Source organism: Linderina pennispora (genome assembly GCF_002104995.1).
Source record: "Linderina pennispora strain ATCC 12442 chromosome Unknown DL89scaffold_17, whole genome shotgun sequence".
NCBI classification, from domain to species: domain Eukaryota; kingdom Fungi; phylum Kickxellomycota; class Kickxellomycetes; order Kickxellales; family Kickxellaceae; genus Linderina; species Linderina pennispora.
Genome location: NW_024468265.1, coordinates 123,277 through 142,775, shown reverse-complemented (window position 1 = coordinate 142,775; position 19,499 = coordinate 123,277). Strand labels below are relative to the sequence as shown.

At 55.2% G+C, this 19,499-nt stretch overlaps 9 protein-coding genes across 9 annotated transcripts; 6 read left to right on the top strand and 3 right to left on the bottom strand.

Moving 5' to 3' along the window:
- Positions 1-220: 220 nt before the first annotated feature.
- DL89DRAFT_270348 (PR-1-like protein) lies at positions 221-840 on the top strand. Its single transcript, XM_040888674.1, has one exon. The coding sequence runs from the start codon at positions 304-306 to the stop codon at positions 673-675; it is 372 nt and encodes a 123-aa protein (XP_040740196.1). The 5' UTR covers positions 221-303; the 3' UTR covers positions 676-840.
- A 1,457-nt stretch (positions 841-2,297) lies between these two features.
- DL89DRAFT_72827 (uncharacterized protein) lies at positions 2,298-3,972 on the bottom strand. Its single transcript, XM_040892016.1, has 2 exons — positions 2,901-3,972; positions 2,298-2,583 (listed from the first exon to the last, which is right to left on the bottom strand). The coding sequence occupies exons 1-2, from the start codon at positions 3,735-3,737 to the stop codon at positions 2,407-2,409; spliced, it is 1,014 nt and encodes a 337-aa protein (XP_040740195.1). The 5' UTR covers positions 3,738-3,972; the 3' UTR covers positions 2,298-2,406.
- A 652-nt stretch (positions 3,973-4,624) lies between these two features.
- DL89DRAFT_307175 (WD40 repeat-like protein) lies at positions 4,625-6,987 on the bottom strand (the record flags this gene model as incomplete). Its single annotated transcript, XM_040890914.1, is given in 4 exon segments — positions 4,625-5,431; positions 5,460-5,651; positions 5,671-6,368; positions 6,455-6,987. The coding sequence occupies 4 exon segments, from the start codon at positions 6,606-6,608 to the stop codon at positions 4,625-4,627; spliced, it is 1,851 nt and encodes a 616-aa protein (XP_040740194.1). The 5' UTR covers positions 6,609-6,987.
- A 716-nt stretch (positions 6,988-7,703) lies between these two features.
- DL89DRAFT_275946 (phosphotransferase KptA/Tpt1) lies at positions 7,704-9,601 on the top strand (the record flags this gene model as incomplete). The annotated part of the gene is made up of 3 exons (XM_040889372.1): positions 7,704-7,806; positions 9,020-9,227; positions 9,256-9,601. 3 exons carry the CDS (start codon positions 7,704-7,706, stop codon positions 9,599-9,601), a joined length of 657 nt encoding a protein of 218 aa, XP_040740193.1.
- A 726-nt stretch (positions 9,602-10,327) lies between these two features.
- DL89DRAFT_72678 (uncharacterized protein) lies at positions 10,328-12,715 on the top strand. Its single transcript, XM_040892015.1, has one exon. The coding sequence runs from the start codon at positions 10,511-10,513 to the stop codon at positions 12,674-12,676; it is 2,166 nt and encodes a 721-aa protein (XP_040740192.1). The 5' UTR covers positions 10,328-10,510; the 3' UTR covers positions 12,677-12,715.
- A 1,567-nt stretch (positions 12,716-14,282) lies between these two features.
- On the top strand, positions 14,283-16,047 carry DL89DRAFT_72611 (Septin). The gene is made up of 2 exons (XM_040892014.1): positions 14,283-14,363; positions 14,600-16,047. Exon 2 carries the CDS (start codon positions 14,700-14,702, stop codon positions 15,948-15,950), a length of 1,251 nt encoding a protein of 416 aa, XP_040740191.1. The 5' UTR covers positions 14,283-14,363; positions 14,600-14,699; the 3' UTR covers positions 15,951-16,047.
- Positions 16,048-16,263: 216 nt separating this feature from the next.
- Positions 16,264-16,995, top strand: DL89DRAFT_226871 (HAD-superfamily hydrolase; the record flags this gene model as incomplete). The annotated part of the gene is made up of 1 exon (XM_040884832.1): positions 16,264-16,995. One exon carries the CDS (start codon positions 16,264-16,266, stop codon positions 16,993-16,995), a length of 732 nt encoding a protein of 243 aa, XP_040740190.1.
- A 119-nt stretch (positions 16,996-17,114) lies between these two features.
- Positions 17,115-18,327, top strand: DL89DRAFT_270341 (uncharacterized protein). Its single transcript, XM_040888673.1, has one exon. It carries the CDS (start codon positions 17,165-17,167, stop codon positions 18,239-18,241), a length of 1,077 nt encoding a protein of 358 aa, XP_040740189.1. The 5' UTR covers positions 17,115-17,164; the 3' UTR covers positions 18,242-18,327.
- A 380-nt stretch (positions 18,328-18,707) lies between these two features.
- On the bottom strand, positions 18,708-19,349 carry DL89DRAFT_275944 (putative RPL19B-60S large subunit ribosomal protein L19.e; the record flags this gene model as incomplete). Its single annotated transcript, XM_040889371.1, has 2 exons — positions 18,708-19,159; positions 19,238-19,349. The coding sequence occupies 2 exons, from the start codon at positions 19,347-19,349 to the stop codon at positions 18,708-18,710; spliced, it is 564 nt and encodes a 187-aa protein (XP_040740188.1).
- Positions 19,350-19,499: the final 150 nt, after the last annotated feature.

The window sequence follows — 19,499 nt, the reverse complement described above, 5'->3', positions numbered from 1 at the left end:
GGTTGCCTAGAAATCAGCAGGTTGCCATATCCAGACAGCTCAATGCACAAGCTATTGACTGGGTCCATCTTGTCAGTATGCATATTTGACATCTGGGTGCAGGTGACCCATTCCCCAACTTGCCACTTGTCACTTGTCACTCGTCATTTGCTACTTCTTGCCGGCTACTTCATTGTGAATGTCCCCTACTAGAAATCGCCTATAAAACAACACCTGGGACCAGCTACCTTCAATACCAACAATTTGTCGTTCCATATGATTTTTACACACTTCTCAGTAAAATCTACAGCCAGGTCTTCAATCATGTCCTTCCAGCAGTGGCAAATTGAAATGCTCAACCTTGTCAATGCCGAGCGCGCAAGATACCACCGCCGTCCCCTCAACCTCGATATCCGCCTCTGTCATTCCGCCCAAGAGCACTCCAACTACCAAGCACATACCAATGCAATGACTCACAATGACAGCTCAGGCCCGCTGATGACCCGTGTGCAGCGAAGGGTTCCCAATATCCGGGGGTGCGCAGAAAACGTCGCTTGGAACCAGCCTGATGTGAGGAGCGTGGTTCAGGGATGGATAAACAGCCCTGGACATCACCGGAACATGCTTGGGGAATACAATATCGTCGGATTTGGTATTCAGAACAAGTACTGGACACAGGTGTTCGCATTGGCATGATATGTCAGGTTTAGTGCCAACTGTCGTACAGCTAGCTCTTCATAACCTTTTAGGAAGGCTTTTAACCCCCACTACACTTACGTTTCTTTTCACCAGCTATGAATCCTGCGATATGCTCCTTGGGAGTTAGTCTGGCACTTGAGGTTGCAGTATCCTGAGAGAAGCCTAACTAGATATGCCGCCCAGCCTATTCGGGATATTGTGGCATTTGCAGTGGTTCATCAATGCTAGGCCGAGTAGGATAAATTGGTACGTTGTAGCTAAGTGTAGACACAAACGACAGCAATTTTCTAGTGCGAATCATCGCATCATCGCATCATCGCCTACATCACCATTCTCTGAAAGAATCCGACCAAGCAGTTTTTATCATAGCACTTCTTGTGATTGCAGAGGCTCACCACCATGATACCCGGGACGATCTTTAGGATCCTTCAGAGGTTGATATCGATGTTCAAGTTCCGGAGGCGGCAAGGGAAGCTCGGGGGAAATGGCTATTATACGGCTGTCCTCCTGGTCTACGGAAGGTATATCCCCGTAAGTGACAAGGCACATGGTATTTCTTGCAGGTATTTGTATGGCAGCTGTTTAGGCGGAAATAGGCGTGAAAATGATAGTTGGGAATAAGAGTAGTGGAGAGGAGCAAAAAGGTAAGGCACAAGTTGGCGCTTATACAATCCATATTCAATAGCAACCTCTATTTGCACTGGTCATATCGAGTCTGTGGCATGACTTGAAGCCTGGCAAATTTCACTGTGTACATAACACAGTAAGTCCGTTTCTTGGACTTTGCGGTTGCTAGAAGGTTGAGTCTATTTGTAGCAATGCCGTCGCTGAGCCATTTTTCTTTGCTCAGTGACACAGTATGTCGCTGGCTTGAGTCTGGATGCACTTGATTGCTCAGGAAAACATCAGGCCTGATTTTTCAAATCACATTTGGACGCCAAGACTCGGATTGCCACATTCGACTCCACACATAATAATCCAGCGCAGCAACGCATACAGTGGTTAAGATACAGCATGTATAAATATGGACAATAGCTAGGCAAAATGTATGAGTGGGGGATATAAATCAATAGGGAGTCTCAGCAATAATGAATTCGATTCCGCTGCGGCCGCAATTAAAGATGTGCAGAGACTCAGTGGGTGCCAGCTTGCGGACATATGCAGAGTCGCCAGGACGCATGCGACTGGCGGTGTCGCCATTGATGACCAAGCGGCCAGCATTCTCGGTACTATCACGCTTCAAATCCATGATGACATTCTGGATCCACACGCGGCGGCGCTTCCCGCTGGCTGCATTTCTATGGCGGTCGAACGAGTCAAGCGGCACGTAGGTGACAGATTGGCCAGCGTCCAAAAAGCACACCGAAACAAACAGGTCCTCGTCAACAAGAAGGGGTTCGGCGCACGCACGCATGGCCATATGCGTGTCAACCGACCACTCGTACGAGCCCGCAGCGCTGAGCGATGCGTCCGGCGCATAGTAGCTGGGGCGGGCAAGCGCCGACATTGACTGCGACAGATAAGAGGTTGCCAGAGACTGGCGGCTGGCCGTATCGACTGGTCCAAAAATCTGCGTAGTATTGCCGTATTGCGGCCAATAGTTGCGTGGATGCAATAAAGTCAAAAGGCAGTTGCGCTTGTCCGAATCGGTGATGTAGCGCAGAGAGTGCGAAAAGTCGGAGAATCCCGCAGTGTGCTTTTGCGGCGAGTACGGGCGGTCAGCCAGGTTCACGCCACTGTCATTGTCGAGCTCGGGCGGCGTGGCCGAGGGGGCAATGTCGATCCACAGGCGCAGGATGTGGATGGGGTGAGACGTGCTTGCATTCCGGATGTATGCGGAGGCGTCATGGCCAGTGGTGGACATGTAGAGAGCACCCTTGCTGAGGATCTTGTCGCCACTGAGTCCTACTCAAAAATGAATCCAGACACAACTTCCCAAGAATGGTGAGCAAAACAGAAAACTGGTCAAGTTCCAAGAACTGGCATATGTGGCAGGGAGACAAGCATTAGGTGCATTTGGATTAAGCAGGCGAATTGTGCATGTGTGGAATAAAAAAGGGAGGAGTGGGATGTGCATTCATGTGATCTGGCGTGAATGAGAGGAAACAGATAGTTGGCAAGGGAGGAGGGAAGGAGAGGGCGGACATTAAAATATGCCCTAGGTCGGGGAAAGCACGGCACACTTACCATTGTCGAAAACGCCAGCACCATCGACGACATACATGATGCAGCGGTAGCCCGGGCGATTCTCCAGCGGCATGCCAACATCTAAAGAACAGCAGAAAAATGACAATTAGCGTTTCACGTCTCCCCGCATATTGCATTATCAAGCTAGAGGCACCCCCAAGACAGCATACATTACCTGGCATAATCCACTCCTCGTTGGCCTTGAACAGCGGCAGCAGATTTCCCTTCCGCGCGGCGCCAGAACTCTTTTCCGCTGCACTCAGCAGCCCCACGGGTTCAAGACAGTGGAACAGCTTGACGAACTGCGATGACGCATGCTGCCGCTCCCAGTGGCGATGGTAGGCCACCAGCGGCCGTGTCTCTTTCGGCTGAGTGCCCGCCCACGCCCCCAGCGCCTGCATGGACTGGTGGTGGTGCAGCTGCGGGTAGACCGGCGACGCGGCCAGCGGCTGCGAGTAGGCAGGCGGCTGCGAATACGCTGGCTGCGAGTACGCTTGCGCCTGGTAGGACGCATGCTCGGGGTGCACGGGCCCCGCCGGCAGCGCATAAGCGGGCGTGTACTGGGGATACGCGTACTGCTGCGGCGCCACAGAATACGCGTGCGAGCAAGCCGGTGCTGCCGCCTGCAGCGGCTCGATGGGTGGCGGCGACAGATACGCAGTCTTGAGCTCCGGATACACAAACGGCTGCGGGCCTTTCCCCACCGGTATGCTCCGGTTCGGCTTGCGGTACCCGAGCGAGTGCGGCGGCGAGACCGCCCGCTGCACTGCCGGGTAGGTGCGCCGGGCCGCCTGGGGGCCCGCCGACAGCGGCGCTGTAGGGTTGGACGCTGGTTGGTGGGCGTACGGGCGCTGGTTGGAATAGTAGTCCATATAATCTCTACTTGATTCGGAAACTGAAAAGGGGGTGTGTTTCTTATTGCGGAGCTTCAAAATAATACTGGAAGCCGATTTTGTTTTTTGGTGGCGAGTTTGGCTATCACTAGGAAAGAAGAAAGAACTAGGCGGGATGCGCGTGAGTACTCAGGAAGGGGGAGGAGGGAGAGTGCGTGGTTGGGCGGGGGTCTCTGGGCTGGGATCTGCTCCCTTTTAGTGCCGAGTCCCCCATGGCTTCCAGCTTGCTCTAAAATGTAGAGTTCGAGTGCTGGCGGCCAATCTGTTTTCCAGGTCACGCCCAGCCAGGCGCCCTTTTCTCTGTTTGAGATTTGCCGCATAGTTCCTGTTTCCAATTCAAAGAGCTCTGCGCCTCCCATCAAGATAAGCAGATGGAGACAGATAGCACTGAGAAAGCTCCAAGAATAGGTTTTTCTGTGGACCTGCAAAGAGGCACCGAGGAGTTCTTTTCAGAGTGGGCCACAAAGGAGGGGGCAGTGTGCGTGTCGGCTTGTATTGGCGGAGGGTGGGTGTTCTGGTTTCAATATATGCACCAGCAGTGCGCCGCATCCACACTGCGACATGCCCGGTTGTAACAGCGGCAATTCACCGGTATTGTGTGGAGAGTGGGCGCTTCTAGGTGTTGGCATTGGCCACTCAGGCCGCAGGGGGAAGCCTCTGGGCACCAGCCGGGGATCTGTGGGAAACGGAGTGGCATCAGTCATGGGTCAGACGTGCCGTTCCCCCCCAAAAAAGAACAGGCATTCGGTATCATGTGCTCGGCGTGGAATGCGGTGGAATATGACAAGCCCCACATGTAGTATTGGTAGACATGGCTTATATTTAGAGTTAAATAGAAGGAAAAGGAAACTAGGAAAACAGCATGTTTAAATGGCCTGCTGCATCGCACCCGACGCGCTCTCGTAGGACCACACGCGCGCGCGGAAGTCGCCAGAGCCGGTGGCAAACATGTGCTGGGTGGGCGACAGGGCAACAGAGATGACCGAGTTCTTGTGGCCCTGCAGCATGCACTGGGTCTGCGACGTGCGCGGGTCCCAGAACTGCACACCGCGGTCCTTGCTGCCCGACACAATCCAGTTGCCGTCGGGCGAGTATGCCACCGACAGCACAAAGTCCTTGTGGCCGGTCAGCGTGGACCGGCAGGTCGACGGGCCCGACGGGCGGCCGCTGGAGCCCGGACGTGCCAGGTCCCAGATGCGCAGCGTCTTGTCCAGCGACCCCGACAGCAGCGACTGGCCGTCGGGCGAGAACGCCACGGCGTAGACCGAGTCCTTGTGGCCGTCGATGCGCTCAAGGAACTGTCCCGACGGGGCGTCCCACAGGCGGATCATCTTGTCCAGCGACGCAGCAGCAACCAGCTGGCCATTGGGCGAGAAGGCCACGCTGGTCACACCGGCATCCTTGGGCCCCATATCGTCGATGGTGAAGGTGTGGATGTTCTTGCCGGTCTCCAGATCCCACAGGCGCACAGTGCGGTCGCCCGAGCCCGACAGAATGGTGCGGCCGTCGGGCGAGAAGTCCAGCGAGTAGATGTCCTGCTCGTGGCCAGCCAGGATGTGGCGGATTTTCTTGGTGGCGATGTCCCAGATGCGGATCTGCTTGTCCTCAGCGCCTGTCACTAGGAACTTTCCGTCGGGGCTGAAGCACACAGCGCGGATGTACAGGTCACCGTTCTTGGGCGCGTTCTCATCCGGCCAGCACAGCCTCCTTGTTGCCGGTGGCCATGTTCCAGATCTGCGTGGTGCGGTTGCAGCCGGTGGCCAGCAGCTTGCCGTCGTTGCTGAACTTGACACAGCACACCACGCTGTTGTGCTCCAGTGTGAACATGTTCTCGATGTTCAGCAGCCGCGGCATCTTGGCGTTGTAGATCACAAACCAGTCGGGGCCCTCGCGCTTTCAGCTGCGGTGGCACCGAGTCAGGGTCCATGTCCGCTAGCTGGCTGTTGCCCACCATGCCTTGCTGTTGCTGCTGTTGCTGTTGCTGCAGCTGCTGTTGCTGAGGTGTCACCGGCGCCGGCTGCCCCGCCGGCTTTGCCCCGGCCGGGCCCACGCTGCGTACCGGCTGCGTCGGCGTCTGACGGCTCGACATCGCCTGCGGCTGCTGCTGCGCCATCACATTCGGCTTGCGGTCCTTCTGCACGCCCGCTGCCTGCTGCTGCGGCGTCGGCGGCTGCCCGTGACCGCCCATCGGCACGTTACCGCCCGGTCCGTACGGCCCCATGGCATACGGCGCTCCCGGGTGCCCATCACCGCCCATCGGCGGCTGTCCAGGTGTCATGGCTGCCCCGTTCGGTCCGCTGTGCGGCCCAGACGCCGCCGGCATCCCGTACATGCCCGGGCCCTGCGACACGTGTGGCTGCGAGCCCGGTGGCATTCCACCGCTGTGCCCCGCCTGGCTCATCGCCATCGCCTGCCCCGGCGCCAGCATCGCCTGCTGCTGCGGCTGCGCAATGAACGGTGCCGACACCACCGGCGGTCCCCCCAGGTTGTGGATCTCACGTCGCAGCCGGTTAATTTCGTCCTCGTACTGCTTCCGCATCCCAAGGTGCCGCTGCTCCAGCTCCGCAAGCGAGTTCTGGAACAGCGTCATTTCGGCGATTTGGCTGTTGACTACAATCAGAACTCCAATTAGCGCTCCTTCTCCCCTCCGCCAAATTCGTGTCCTATTAGCCCCCCCAATTGCGCTTCATACTTACGACGCTGCTCGTAGTCATCCTTGTAAATCTTCATCGCTGAGGCGTCCTGTGTCAGCGTGTCATACTCGTTCCGTAGGGCCTCTAGCAGGTCTGCCACCCGCGACGACAGCGGCGCAGATGGGACCATCTGCCGGTGATTGTAAACGTTCGACATTTGTCAAGAACACGAATAAAATAAAGAGTGCGATGAAAACCTTTGGGCTCCTTTGACGTCCTTCAAGCAGTATATCTGTGAATAGTGTCGAAAATAAAAGGGAGAAAAAATTTGGGAGTGAAAGAGAAAAAATCGATTGACCCAAGAGCCTGCCCCTCCCTTGCTCACTCGTCCGAGAGATGCCGCCTTTTATATCCGCGGAGACGAAAGATTCCTGGACGACGCTCCTCGGCTTTGGTCATCGCATTTTGGCGGAGGATATATTGCCTTTTGTAAATCATATAAACCGGCTTCGCCTGATTTTTATCCAAGTCGAGGCACTCATCCAGGTCGCGTCGGTATTCATCCGCCTCGCTCGCAAGCCTGGCTCGCCATCATCCAGGTTGCCCAGCACCTCCCCCTCCCTGCTCGCTCGTCCGAGAAATGCCGCCTTTTATATCCGCGAAGACGAAAAATTCCTGGACGACGCTCCTTCGGCTTTTGGTCATCGCATCTTGGCGGAGGATATATTGCCTTTCGTAGATCATATAAGCCGGTTCGTCTGATTTTTATCCAAGTCGAGGCACTCATCCAGGTCACGTTGGTACTCATCCGCCTCGCTGGTCTGAGAGACGCCGTCTTTTATATCCGCGGAGACGAAAGATTCCTGGACAACACTCTTCGGCTTTTGTCATCGCATCTTGGCGGAGGATATATTGCCTTTCGTAGATCATATAAACCGGTTCGCCTGATTTTTATTCGAGTCAAGGCATTCATCCAGGTCGCGTCGGTATTCATCCGCCTCGCTCGCAAGCTGGCTCGCCATCACCAGGTCGCCCAGCGCCTGCACCGACTGGTGCAGCCCCGCCAAGCTCCCGCCGTAGCGCCTGGTTCTCTGCCTCGCGCTCCGCCAGCTGCGCATCCACCCCGTCATCCGCCTGCGGCGCAACCGTCGCCGACCGCCGCCGCCCCAGCCCACGCCCAAACGCACTGCCGATCGTCTTTGCCCCGTCGGTACCCGACCACCACCGGCGCCAGCGACGTGCGCGGAATATCAATTGTAAAGTCGTCACCACCGTCCTGCACCTGCACTGCCCAGCCGCACATTGCCCTGATATGTCGCCCGCCGCACCACCGCTGGCACCCGCTCCGCTGGCTGCTGCGATGGCGGCTGCTGCTGCGACGGCGGCTGCCCCAGCACCGGCGCAAACTCCGCCAGGTCAATCGGGTCCAGCAGCAGCCGCAGCTCGCCGTTGTTGAAAAACTGCTCGCCCTGTGGCTCTCCGGTCTCCATGGCTGACTTGCGCTTCTGTCCGTTGCTTGGAGCACGCACGAGTCCGGGCGCGTCGTCCGAGTCGGTCTCCGATGATACGTTCTCCGACATATCGCGCTGCCGCCGCCGCCGCAGCTCTGCAATCTTCTCCATTTTGCGCTGCGTTCGTCGTCTGCATCGACTCGCGGCTCTTCTCGCGCTTCAGCCGCACTGGCGTGTGCGTGGTGTCGGGCGATACTGTCGAGCGCCGTCTGCTGGCCGACTGGCCGACTTGGCTGTGCTGGTGCCTGTTCTCTGGCGTCTGTCGGTTGCTTTCGGCCATTCTGTACGCTGTGTATTAATGCAAAAGGTATTGTATAGGAAATGCGTTTTGTAGGTGAGCAGAGCCTGGCGCAAAAAAGTCGCTCTTCAGTTTTTGCTGGCATGTACCTGGCTCCTGCTTGATCCACTGACCATGTGCGTGATCCCGGCACTAGCTCCAGCCACTGCTCGAGTGTCCTTCTCTTGGAGCTTGTTATCTTCGCCGCTTCCTCCTTTTTAGAGAACTATACACAGCTGGCTCGCCTTACCCCTTCATTGCATTCCCCCTATTGACAATGCTCAGCAAATTCCTGGCTACACACACACGCGTGCTCTTCCGCCAGTCTCCGCGGATACCCCTGGCCGCCCAGAACACACGCACTCTTGCCCGCGCGTACTCGTCCGAGCCCACGGACCTGGACAAGGAAATCGAGGCCATTACAGACCTGGCGATGACGGCCAAGGACGAGATGGATTTTGCCGAGGAGTCGCGCAACTCGGTCTATTACAACGACGACAAGCAGGCTGCGCACGAGGCTGTCGAGGAGCTGACAAACGCATACAGCCAGCTGCTTGCGCGCCTGGACGATCGCCAGCAGCCAGGCAGTGCAGGCGCGCATTGGCATGCGGATCAAAGAGATCCAGAGCGCGTACGAAATCATGACGCTGAATGACTTGGAGGACTGACAAGACCATACTCTGTGGAAATGGACTGCGGTTCTGGTTGGGGACGAGGAAAAATCAAACATCCCCGTATATAAGGCCTTAAATATATGTTCTATGCTATATCGCTCACCTTGTCTTTCCTTATTTCGCACAATGTCCACTGCCCGCAGACCGCGCAACGACTCGCCTGAAGTAAAGCTCTCGAAACTGCTCTCCTACCTGCTCCGCCACGGCGCCGCCAAGGAGGGCCTGTCGCTGCGTGACGACGGCAGCATCCAGCTCAGCACCCTGCTTGAACACCCGAAGCTGCGCAGTACTACCTTTGACCAAATCAAGCACGTCGTCGACACCAACGACAAGAAGCGCTACGCGCTGTTCCAGGACCCGGCCACCAGCACCTGGTATATCCGTGCCACCCAGGGTCCACAGCATCAAGATCAAACAGCCGCCGCTGACCAAACTGACTCCTGCTACGCTGCCCGCAAATGTCATCCACGGGACCACCCGGGCAAAGTACGCATTGATTCAGCAGCAAGGACTGAGCCGTATGGGCCGCACACACATCCATTTTGCCACTGGCCTGGCTGGCGAGCAGCAGGTCATCAGCGGTATGCGAGTGTCCGCCAACACATTCATATATGTGGATGCCGTGCGGGCGATGCAGGATGGCATTGACTTTTATCTGAGCGAGAACGGCGTTGTTCTGTCAGCAGGCGAAGGCGACTCTGGTGTTATTCCGCCAGAGTATTTTAGCAAGGTCGAGTTCAAAGACTAGGTGTATTGCGCACAGCTAAAACTGCAGTAGCTGTCTGGGTGGGCATGATCGGGGATAGGCCCGAAGCCGCACTACACATTAGCGCCGGTCTGCCTCCAGCACAAATTGGCTTCTTACTACGAATACAACGTTTTTCGAGTCCTTTTTCTGCTAGTTACTAGTCTACTTCTCAATCCCACTCCCTCCCCCACATATCGGCCTGCCTCAGCCTCCCCGCTGCTTGTCATTTGTATATGCTTGATTTTCGTCGCCCAAACCTTTTCTGTATATTGGGGCCAGTGTTTTAACCGACTTTACCATTGTATAGGTCGGCAAACCACCTCACCCCACCAAATTTCATCAGCTCTTGCCTCGATACTGCTGATGCCTAGCTGTCGTTTACATTACTTTCCCGACATTGTTATTGTTTTCTTCTTGGGAACTACGAGAGAAAAGCATATGGCAAGAAATAAGCGCGAATAGCCGTTTCTCCAGTATATCTCTGTTCTTCCACTAGGCATTTTCTCTTGTTTACATTATAGCATTTGCGGATTTATTGTCGCGTAGCCTCCGAAATGGTGTTGGCCATATTTACTAACGTCGAATCCCAGTTCTTGGGATGGCCGGTCCGGCTGTGTGTTTTTCTACTTGGGCCATCATTATCCTCTTCCTTTTCCTCCCCTCTCGTTCCCCTCTAATTCCGTTGTTTGATAGGTTCTACATCCTCCTCCTCCAATTCTCTAAACAGTCCGCGATCCTTTTGACCTCTACCTCACCTCCCCGCCCGCACATATCCCTTACATATCATCATCTCCCAACCATTGCTTGTAGATTGCTTGGCTTTAGTTCGCATTGTGTCTGCAGCACATTCCATTTATTTCCTTCCACGTTTTCTACAAATAGCCTTTCCCGATATCTCCCTTCCCGCTAATGGCCTCTCTCGATACAGCCAGCAATATGTGCTCGCTTGATGACACCGCCACGAAATTATGCGCCACGACTTCTCCGCCAGTGCCAACCTTAACCACCATAGCAGAAACACCCAGTGGACCTGTCACCACAGATCTGCCGCCCAGCGCTGGCGCAAGTGAGATCCCCATGGCAAGCCTCTATCAGCTTCCCGCCTCTGGCCCACATGGACTATCCGCCAAACCCAGTCAGGCGACCGGCGACCCCGCATACCAGCTCGGTAATGTGCCCACCAGCCTAGTGCACCAGGCAGTGGCAGCACACGGCCAGCTGCCGAAGGAGTGGATCCAGACATTGATTTCCCAGGCGGACCGCACTGGAAACCTATATGGAAATGCGCACATGGCGTCGTGCAAGCACGACCCCAGCCAGACAGGCTCATCGGATAGCGATTCGGACGATATTTCGCGGTCGCTGTCGATTCTGCTCTCACAGCAGCAACAGCAGCAGCAACTACAGGCGAACGCAAAGCGGTTCCACACTATTGGGCTGCCGCCGCACAGCGGCGACTATAATGCTACGCTGATGGATATCCTGGGCTTTAGCTTTGATAGCTCGAGGCGGGTGATGAGTCTACCAAATTCAATCGGCAACATGGCGATGGATATTCCGGCTGATGCACATGCTCCGGGGGTGATGGACATCCCTGTTGTGGCAGGACTTGGGATAGGCAAGACCGAGGATGCACAGCAGATGGACTCGATGGCTGCTGCCGCTGCTGCCGTGGGTTTGCCTTCGCAGCACTTCATGCATGCTCAGCTCGCACCGACCATGCTTACTCAGTCGATGCAACCGCCGCTGATAGCCAACAGTGCCCCAATGTCCCACCAGCACCACCACCTTGGCATCGTTGGCTTAACAGTCAGCGAGACCCAGCGCCCAGCTGACATCCTGAACTTCCACGCCCAGACATACCCGCCACTTACTTCAGCCGCCATACCAAGCTCATCTATAGCCATGTGCAGCTCCAGCCGGTCATCCGTGGGCACGGAAATGAACAGTGTCATGCCTAGCCTGGCCGGGCTCAAGCGTGGATTCCATACCACCGTGCCTAGCCCCGAAAAGACTGGTGCATCGCTTGATGATAGCAAACCTGAAATGCATTCATCCACAGCACCCTCAACACCGCGTGCAAAGCGCGGCCGCCCGCGCTCTTCCAAGCGGCAGACACAGCGCGGCTCCACAGCAAAACCCGCTATTGAAACCGACAGTGCTGAGAGCAAGTCTCTGAGCTCCATTGCTACCGAAGCTGTCGGTCCAGCGCCACTACACCCATCATCGTTCACCAGCAACCAGGGCGACCTACTGCCATCCACACCACTCACTGGTGATCCTCCAGGACACGTAATGCCGGAGATATCTGCTTCGCACTCCTCCGGCACGCCTTCACTCTCCAGCTCCACATCGACGCCGGCCATGCCGGGCTTGATTCCCCACCGTGTCGATCGGCAGTTGGCGGCAGCTGCCCGGCCGCTGCTGTTCGTGCGCCCGCGCATCAAAGACGACCAGCCCAGGCGCCGCAAGCGCCGTTGTCTGTCCAGCAACCCCGGGTCGGCTGCTGGCACGCCTGTCGACACGCCCCCTGACATTGTCTCGGCTGTGCCAATGCCCGGGCCACCTCTGGGCGAAGACGGCCAGACGAACCTGCAGTGGCAGCGGATCTCGGAGCAGCGGCGCCGTGATGCCATGCGCGAGAACTTTGATCTGCTCAAGCGCATGCTGCCACAAGAGTACATGACTAGCGATGATGGCCGCGAGCTGGCCAGACCGGTATTGCTGGCACGCTTCCTGCGCTGGGTTGATGACACGCTGATTGAGATGGAAAGCCTGAAGTCTGAGGTTGCCCGGCTGAAGATGCAGCCAGGCGCAATGCCGATCGGCGGCCAGCAGGGTACGTGCGGCTGGGAGGGCCAGGCACGTGAGGGTGCTCCTCAGCAGCTCAGTGGTAACAGCCCCATGTGGGAGGTTGCTGAGGCTGTTGCCGTAGCTGCTGCTGCCGCTGCCGCTGCCGCAGTTGCCTTCCAATCCTTCACCAAGCGAAACTGCCGAGTCCAGCAGCCTGCCAGCACAGCCTTCGACGCAGAATGTAACGCCCTCAAGCGATGCCAGCAGTCAGCTGCTAGGTGATCTGTGATACCCCTATACTTACCACCTCCCCGCATATCATGTCCATTTGTTCAGTATAGTTTATTCTTGATGACCTCCCGCAACCCGCTAAATATGGAATTCTTGGCCATACGAGCCCCAGCTGTGCATGCTTGCCTACAGAATGGCTCAAAACCACCCAGCAAGTGTCAATCCAGCTTTCACAGCAAGCCACCAGGCTGATTTGGACAGGCAATTGTGCCAGCAGCCTCTGTGTCCGTTTCTCGCCGGATAGAGATAAGGCATGAGCTCCGCCTCAAATTCTTTTTTATGTGCCGTGGCTTTCCTGTTTGCACGGCCTGCACAGAGTCAATGGATGCATCCTGGCTGGGTCACCCGCCTCTAGGACCAGGATGCGCCACTGTTTACATTAGTTCTCGGAATAATGGGCCTGATGCAGTCCAAATGTGCCGTTTGGCTGAGGCAAACTGTCGCACGTACATCAAAACATTGACATGGTGGGGAGGACGCCCCCTCCACCCCATCTCTGCGATTGCAGGATTGATGAAAGCGCGCGTCTCCCCATGAGGTGATGCCCAGCCAACGTTGGCGAGGGAAGGCTCTCTACGTGTGCGCGTTGCTAGATTTGCGACTTGCCCTCCCACTTGCTGGCAGCGCTTGCTGATGGGGAGGGCTAATGGTGCAGGAATATTTGCAGCGCGAAATACATAGTGCGGTTTTTTGTCTCTCGCAAAACGAGCAAAGCAGTAGCACCGAGCTCATATTCTGGGCTGGCGCAAACTCTGCAGGCGTGTTTCTCCCACAGAATGCACCAAAATAGCTTGTTTTACTTTCATTTTGGAACTGCATCGGCATTTTTCTCTAGGCGAAACGCCGACGGATTCTCCACGCGAAACCAACGTTTCTGCTTGCGGAGACCAGGGGATGCAGCTTATTCTTGACCGACAATATTTCTAGCATCAATAGCAGTGCTAATCGCCGGTTGGCAGCATGTCTCGCTAGAGCCCTGGGCAGCGAATGTGGAGAACATGCCAGAGCAGGAAAAATGCTGGCTGCGGGTATGGAGAGGCTTGTAAAACATCGCCGACCAGCTGCCAGTGAGAGACTGGGACCCAGGCTTTCACCCGCCAGCTGAATTCCATTATTCTAAACAACAGAATTGCAGCGACGACGGCACTGGCGAACCGCGCCAGGCAACAATCGTAATAATAACAACAAGAATAGTAAGCACATCCCCCGCCCCTTTGCTTTCCGCCTATTTTCGAAATACAAGAAAAACACACCCTTTTCTTCAAGGCAGGCCACGCTGCGCTCTGGGACCTCCCCTCTCGCAACTCCACAGACAAGATAATTTCGAAACGCGCGGCTGTGTTTCTCTCCTCTTTCGCTTCTCTGCTCCATTCTAATAATTCCATTTTTCGCTTCCTCAGCTCGTTAGACAGAGGCTACCTCTTTTTCCCCATTGTTACCACACCTCCCTCTCTTCCCTGTCCTTAACCTCGCCATTTCCCATCTCTTGTATTGTGCGTTGAGGAAGCCAGTATCGTACGTATCTCCTGGCTCTGCCATCTGTGCGCGGATCTCCATTAATGCACGCAAGTTTGCGAGAGCTAAAATCCCCGTATTGTAGGACATCTCGTTTACGAATATCTCAAAGACGCTCGCCAGCCAACGCTTTTTATTTCGATCCTCAAACGATTTAGAATAGGTATGTGTTTTCCTGTTTCCAAGCGTGGCTTTCCCAGACACATTGATCGCCAAAACCACAAGCCCCTGGTCTTGTTGATTCAGAAACGGCTCAGCGATAGGGACTGTTGCGTATAATTCTTCATGCGCTGGATGGGCCCGAGGCTGCTGAAAAGGTGGCCCACCTGCACATTCTGAACTGAAACACCTTTTTGCATTCTCTGCGTTATCCCACTGCACATTTTTCTGTAGGAGTAGCCACACCAGTGTTCTCTCTTTCTGCTCTGCAACCACTCTTTTTATCTTGCACAGTCTTTGAGCCCTCTTTCCAGAGTTTACCCTCTCCACCCAATAAGCCATGAAGTCGACATCAAGCTCGGTCTCAAAGAAGAAGATGCAGGGCTACGTTGGATTCTCCAACTTCCCGAACCAGGTCCATCGGCGGTCGGTGAAGCGCGGGTTCAACTTCACGCTGATGGTTGTCGGCGAGGCCGGAATCGGCAAGTCGACGCTGATCAACACCCTGTTTGACACCAAGATCTTCCCTGACCGTGAGGAGGTACCACCAAACGCCGAGCCGATCAAGGGCGTCGATGTGACATCCATGAGCGCAGATATCCAGGAGAATGGCGTGAAGCTGAAGCTGACAGTTGTGGACACGCCCGGGTTCGGCGACTCGATTAACAACGAGGACGCATGGCAGCCGATCCTGGAGAACATCGAGTCGCGGTTTGACGCGTACTTGGCGCAGGAGAACCGCGTGAATCGCAGCAAGATCAGCGACAACCGCATCGACGCAGTCATCTACTTTATCAAGCCGACTGGCCACAGCCTGCGCGCCATCGACATCGAGTTCATGAAGCGCCTGCACACCAAGGTCAACCTGATCCCGATCATTGCCAAGGCCGACACGCTGACAGCGCGCGAGCTGGACCTGTTCAAGGCCCGGATTCTGGCCGATATCAACTACCACGGCATCCAGATCTTCAAGCCCGTGTCCGATGAGTTTGACGATCCCGAGACCGTTGCTGACAACCGCGAGATCCTCAGCAAGATCCCGTTCGCTGTCATTGGCAGCGAGAAGTTTGTCGAGCGCCCCGACGGCACGTCAGTTCGCGGGCGCCGCTACCCGTGGGGCATCATCGAGGTTGAGAACGAAGATCACAACGACTTCATCAAGCTGCGCCAGATGCTGCTGCGCTCGCACATGGAGGAGCTCAAGGACACGACCGACATGGTTCTGTACGAGAACTACCGCACGCAGAAGCTGCTGACAATGGGCCACGTACAGGACAACAATGTGTTCCGCGAGTTCAACCCAGTTATGCAGCAGGAGGAGGAGAGGCGCGCGCACGAGGCCAAGATGCAGAAGATGGAGGCCGAGATGACAGCTGTGTTCCAGCAGAAGGTGCAGGAGAAGGAGGCCAAGCTGAAGCAGTCCGAGGAGGAGCTCTATGCCCGCCACAAGGAGATGAAGACTGTGCTCGAGAAACAGCGGGCCGATCTGGACGAGAAGAAAAAGCGCGCCGAGGTTGCCATGCGCCCTGTAACCCCGCTCGAGCAGCACCCGACGAAGGGCAAAAAGAAGAACATCTTTGGTGGGTTCTAAGTGAATCCAGCAAGAGCCCCTTCCCCCCACCCCACCAAGAATCTCATTTCCACTCCACTCAACCTACTTCTCATGGCAAGCTACTTTACCGTCCCCCGCAAGTCCCCTCTAGCCTCTAATGAGAACTGGGAGGGGCCACGGAGGGGACATGCTTTTCTCTTCCAGCATTCCATATCCCTTTCATTAGCCATTTTTAGGCCTCGGCAGTCCTCACCCCCATAAACACTTTAATTATGACATATCTTTGCGATGCACTAGCATGAGGTTGGCCAAGCCTGCTTTTGATGTCTCTTGTCTTTGTTTTCATATAGCCATGAATATACCGGTGAAGCGGCTGCGAAACATCCGCCTGGTCACATTCGATCTCTTCGACACGCTGTACACCCCAGCCGAGTCGATCAGTACGACATACATGCGTCCACTGTTGAAGCATGGAATTAAGGTCGACGAGCTGCTCGTCAATTCATCGTTCCGAGCTGCCTTCAAGCAGGTCCACAGCTCATATCCGAACTACGGCTACCACCAGGGAATAACATCCAAGCAGTGGTGGACCATGGTTATTGAGTCGACGTGGACGCTGTCCGGCGTTGACCTGGCCAACTACCCAGCGCTGGCCCAGGAGTGCGACATGCTTATCGAGCGTTTCAACACAGCTGATGGCTACTGCATGTTCCCTGAGGTTCCCAAGGTCCTGAAGCACCTCAAGCGCAGAGGCATCAAGCTGGGTGTCATCTCTAACATGGACGAGGGGGGCGAGGCTGTGCTCAAGGCTCTAGGCATTCGAGAGCACTTTGACTTTGTGCTGCAGAGCATCAAGGTCGGGGTTGAGAAGCCTGACGAACGCATCTTCACTATGGCGCTGAAGGCAGTCAATGTCCCGGCCTATGACGCATTGCATATTGGCGACAACGAGCAACTCGACTACGATGCAGCACGCGATGCTGGGATGGAGGCCCTTGTTGTAGAGAGACGCAACCCGTCCAAAGTAGCGGGCAACCCAGACAAGTATATTGCCTCGCTTGAGGATATCCTGCAGCGGGTTTAAATAGCAATTCGCCGGATATTTCTTTTTGGAAATGCAATGTCCCACAAACATAAAAATCCTCATAAAGTTTGAAAGATGTAGGATGGCAGGTGCTTCGTTTTTTCCTTCCCCGCCTTTATGTACTTTTATCCTGTGCATCTCATCTACCTTTACCCGGGCTGTAGCATAAATGGATTTTGACCTTCTTGGAGATGATACAGATGCTGGAGGCACCTCGCCAGGGCATGGTACCTCTGCTGCAGTGGGAGCAGCAGCATCAGCGTCGCCGATAGAAGACCTGCTGATGCTTGATGGTGGCGACGACGCTTTGAACACGAACCATCCTCCAGTAATGCAACACCAGCAGCTCACGGCGTCACTTGAGAACCATGGTGGTTTGCGAACTACCAGCAATGATGATTTCGGTGATTTTACGCAGAGCGAGGCCACCAACGTTTGGGCTGACTCGAAGCCTGCCGCAGGGGCAGCCAAAAGAGTACAAACTGATGTCATGGCCAGCGGCAAAGAGGATGACGACGACTTTGGGGACTTCATTGACGTGACCAACGATGAAGCTGTAAATTCCGAGGATTTATCCCTGGAGTCAGCACCAGCACCAGAACCAGTCCAAGCGCAAGCAAACGAGACTAGGCCAGAGAAAGCGGCTGATTTCCCACCCCTTCAACCTGCGACGGCCGACAGCTCACTGCCTGGAATCATCCCTCCACCACCAGCACCCATGAACCCCAGCAAAAATAGCGACGCGTCTCTGTCCAATATAGCAGGTACTGTGGCAGGCAGCCGTGGCCAACGCAGCAGAGCAGCATCGTGGAAATCAACCAGCGCAATCCAGGACCCTGCTAACCCGCTCGATCTCGCATCAGAGCAGATATTGGACTGGCTGGAAGCGCCCAGCTCCATAGCTGTTGGGCAGGACGACACATATACTCTGGATGATATTGATGCAATTACCCATCGGTTAGATATACTGGTCCCAGACTCTGCCGATGAAGCAGCAGTTGGAGGCACTGTGACAGCCTGCTCAGAGCCATCGCTTGATCCATGGATAGCCAGTGTCAGCAGCAAAAGCCCAACACATCCAGGCCCATTCCCTCGGAAGCCAGACAGCAATCCCTCACACAAGCTGTGGGATATTATCTGGCCACAACCAGCACCCCAGGCTGAGCTTATTCATGGTCTGGACGTGGATCGTGGCGACCTGGTCCAAGCATATCTGCGGCTTGTTGACCTCTCCAAGAAGCAGTGAACCGCTGTAATTTTTTATATGAACGCTTTTTATTTTCTTCTCCATTAGTTCAAATTGTTAGGGTGATGCTAAAAACCACATACCAACATGCTTAGCTATTGGCCATGCGACAAGCCCCCAGTACTGATCCGGGATCTGGCTGCTAAGGCGCTCATGGCTCTTTCTAGTTCTCTTTACGCACGAAGGGCACGCAAAGTATTCATACTGAGTAACCCCCCTTCGCAGTAAAAACCAGCAAGTAAAAATCGCTAATTTTAGGTTTCAATTGCAGGTTCAAGCTTCAAGTCATCCTCAAATCTAGACCTGTTACACCCAGGACCAGCTATATGTGCAGCATCATAGGCGAATGGCTGTCTCTGGCTTGGCCGGGCGTTGGGTATAGCTGGCTGGCCCAGCCACCAAGCGGTGTGTGGTTTAGTGGTTTGTATTGAAAGCTGAGCTGCAGAATAGGAGCTGATACGGCTATTCACAGCCCAAGCAGAGCTGCACGCTTTTCCATCGTGCGCTGGACACGGCGCTCCCGCATAGCCTTGCTGCGGAGGCGACGTGCTGCGGCCTGCTCTGCAAGCAGCTGAGCGCGGGCCTTCTCTGCCTTGGCTTTGTGAATATGCTCGGCCAGAACACGCTTGTTCTTGAACACATTTCCCTTGGACTTGAGGTACAGCTCATGGTACAAATGGCGGTCAATCTTGCCCATGTCGCGGAACTTGCGCAGCGTGTTACGCAGAACACGCATGCGACGCATCCACAGAATGGCCGTAGGCATGCGAGCTTCAGCGGTTCCTTGACGGTTGCCGATACCAGAGTGCCGGCCTAGGCGCTTTGCCGCTTTATGCTTGTGAATACGGGAGCTTGAGCTGGCCTTGAGTGGCTTCTTTGTGATCAAGCCACCCTTGACAAGGGTGCGGATAGTCCTGCCTAGTTGTCAAGCAACGAGTGGAGTTAGAACTGGAGCCGCATATCTATTATCTAGGGTCAGACATAGGGGATACTTGCGTGAGTTGGCAGAAGAGATGTACACAGATTCAATGGGGTCAATCCAGACCTTTCTCTGGCCACACTTGAGAACAGATGCAGCCAGGCGTTTCTGTGTTGTTGTTTTTGCCATGTTTGCTAGTGGGGTTCAGAATACAAAAAAGTAAAGGAAAGAATCTCTGGCTGTATCTCCTGTCCCTCCTTAAATAGCATCTCGCACCCTGCGGCCAACAGCGGCCACACAGCAGCGCGAAATATAGAGTGCAAAATTCGACGTCTGCGG

Bases quoted from the DNA above. Each gene is read 5' to 3' on its own strand.
- DL89DRAFT_270348 (XM_040888674.1), top strand. From the start codon at position 304: ATGTCCTTCCAGCAGTGGCAAATTGAAATGCTCAACCTTGTCAATGCC.
- DL89DRAFT_72827 (XM_040892016.1), bottom strand. From the start codon at position 3,737: ATGGACTACTATTCCAACCAGCGCCCGTACGCCCACCAACCAGCGTCC. The intron at 2,584-2,900 runs GTATGTCGTCGA...ATTTTTGAGTAG, and splicing joins CCGGGCTACCGCTGCATCAT to GACTCAGTGGCGACAAGATC.
- DL89DRAFT_72678 (XM_040892015.1), top strand. From the start codon at position 10,511: ATGGCCTCTCTCGATACAGCCAGCAATATGTGCTCGCTTGATGACACC.
- DL89DRAFT_72611 (XM_040892014.1), top strand. From the start codon at position 14,700: ATGAAGTCGACATCAAGCTCGGTCTCAAAGAAGAAGATGCAGGGCTAC.
- DL89DRAFT_270341 (XM_040888673.1), top strand. From the start codon at position 17,165: ATGGATTTTGACCTTCTTGGAGATGATACAGATGCTGGAGGCACCTCG.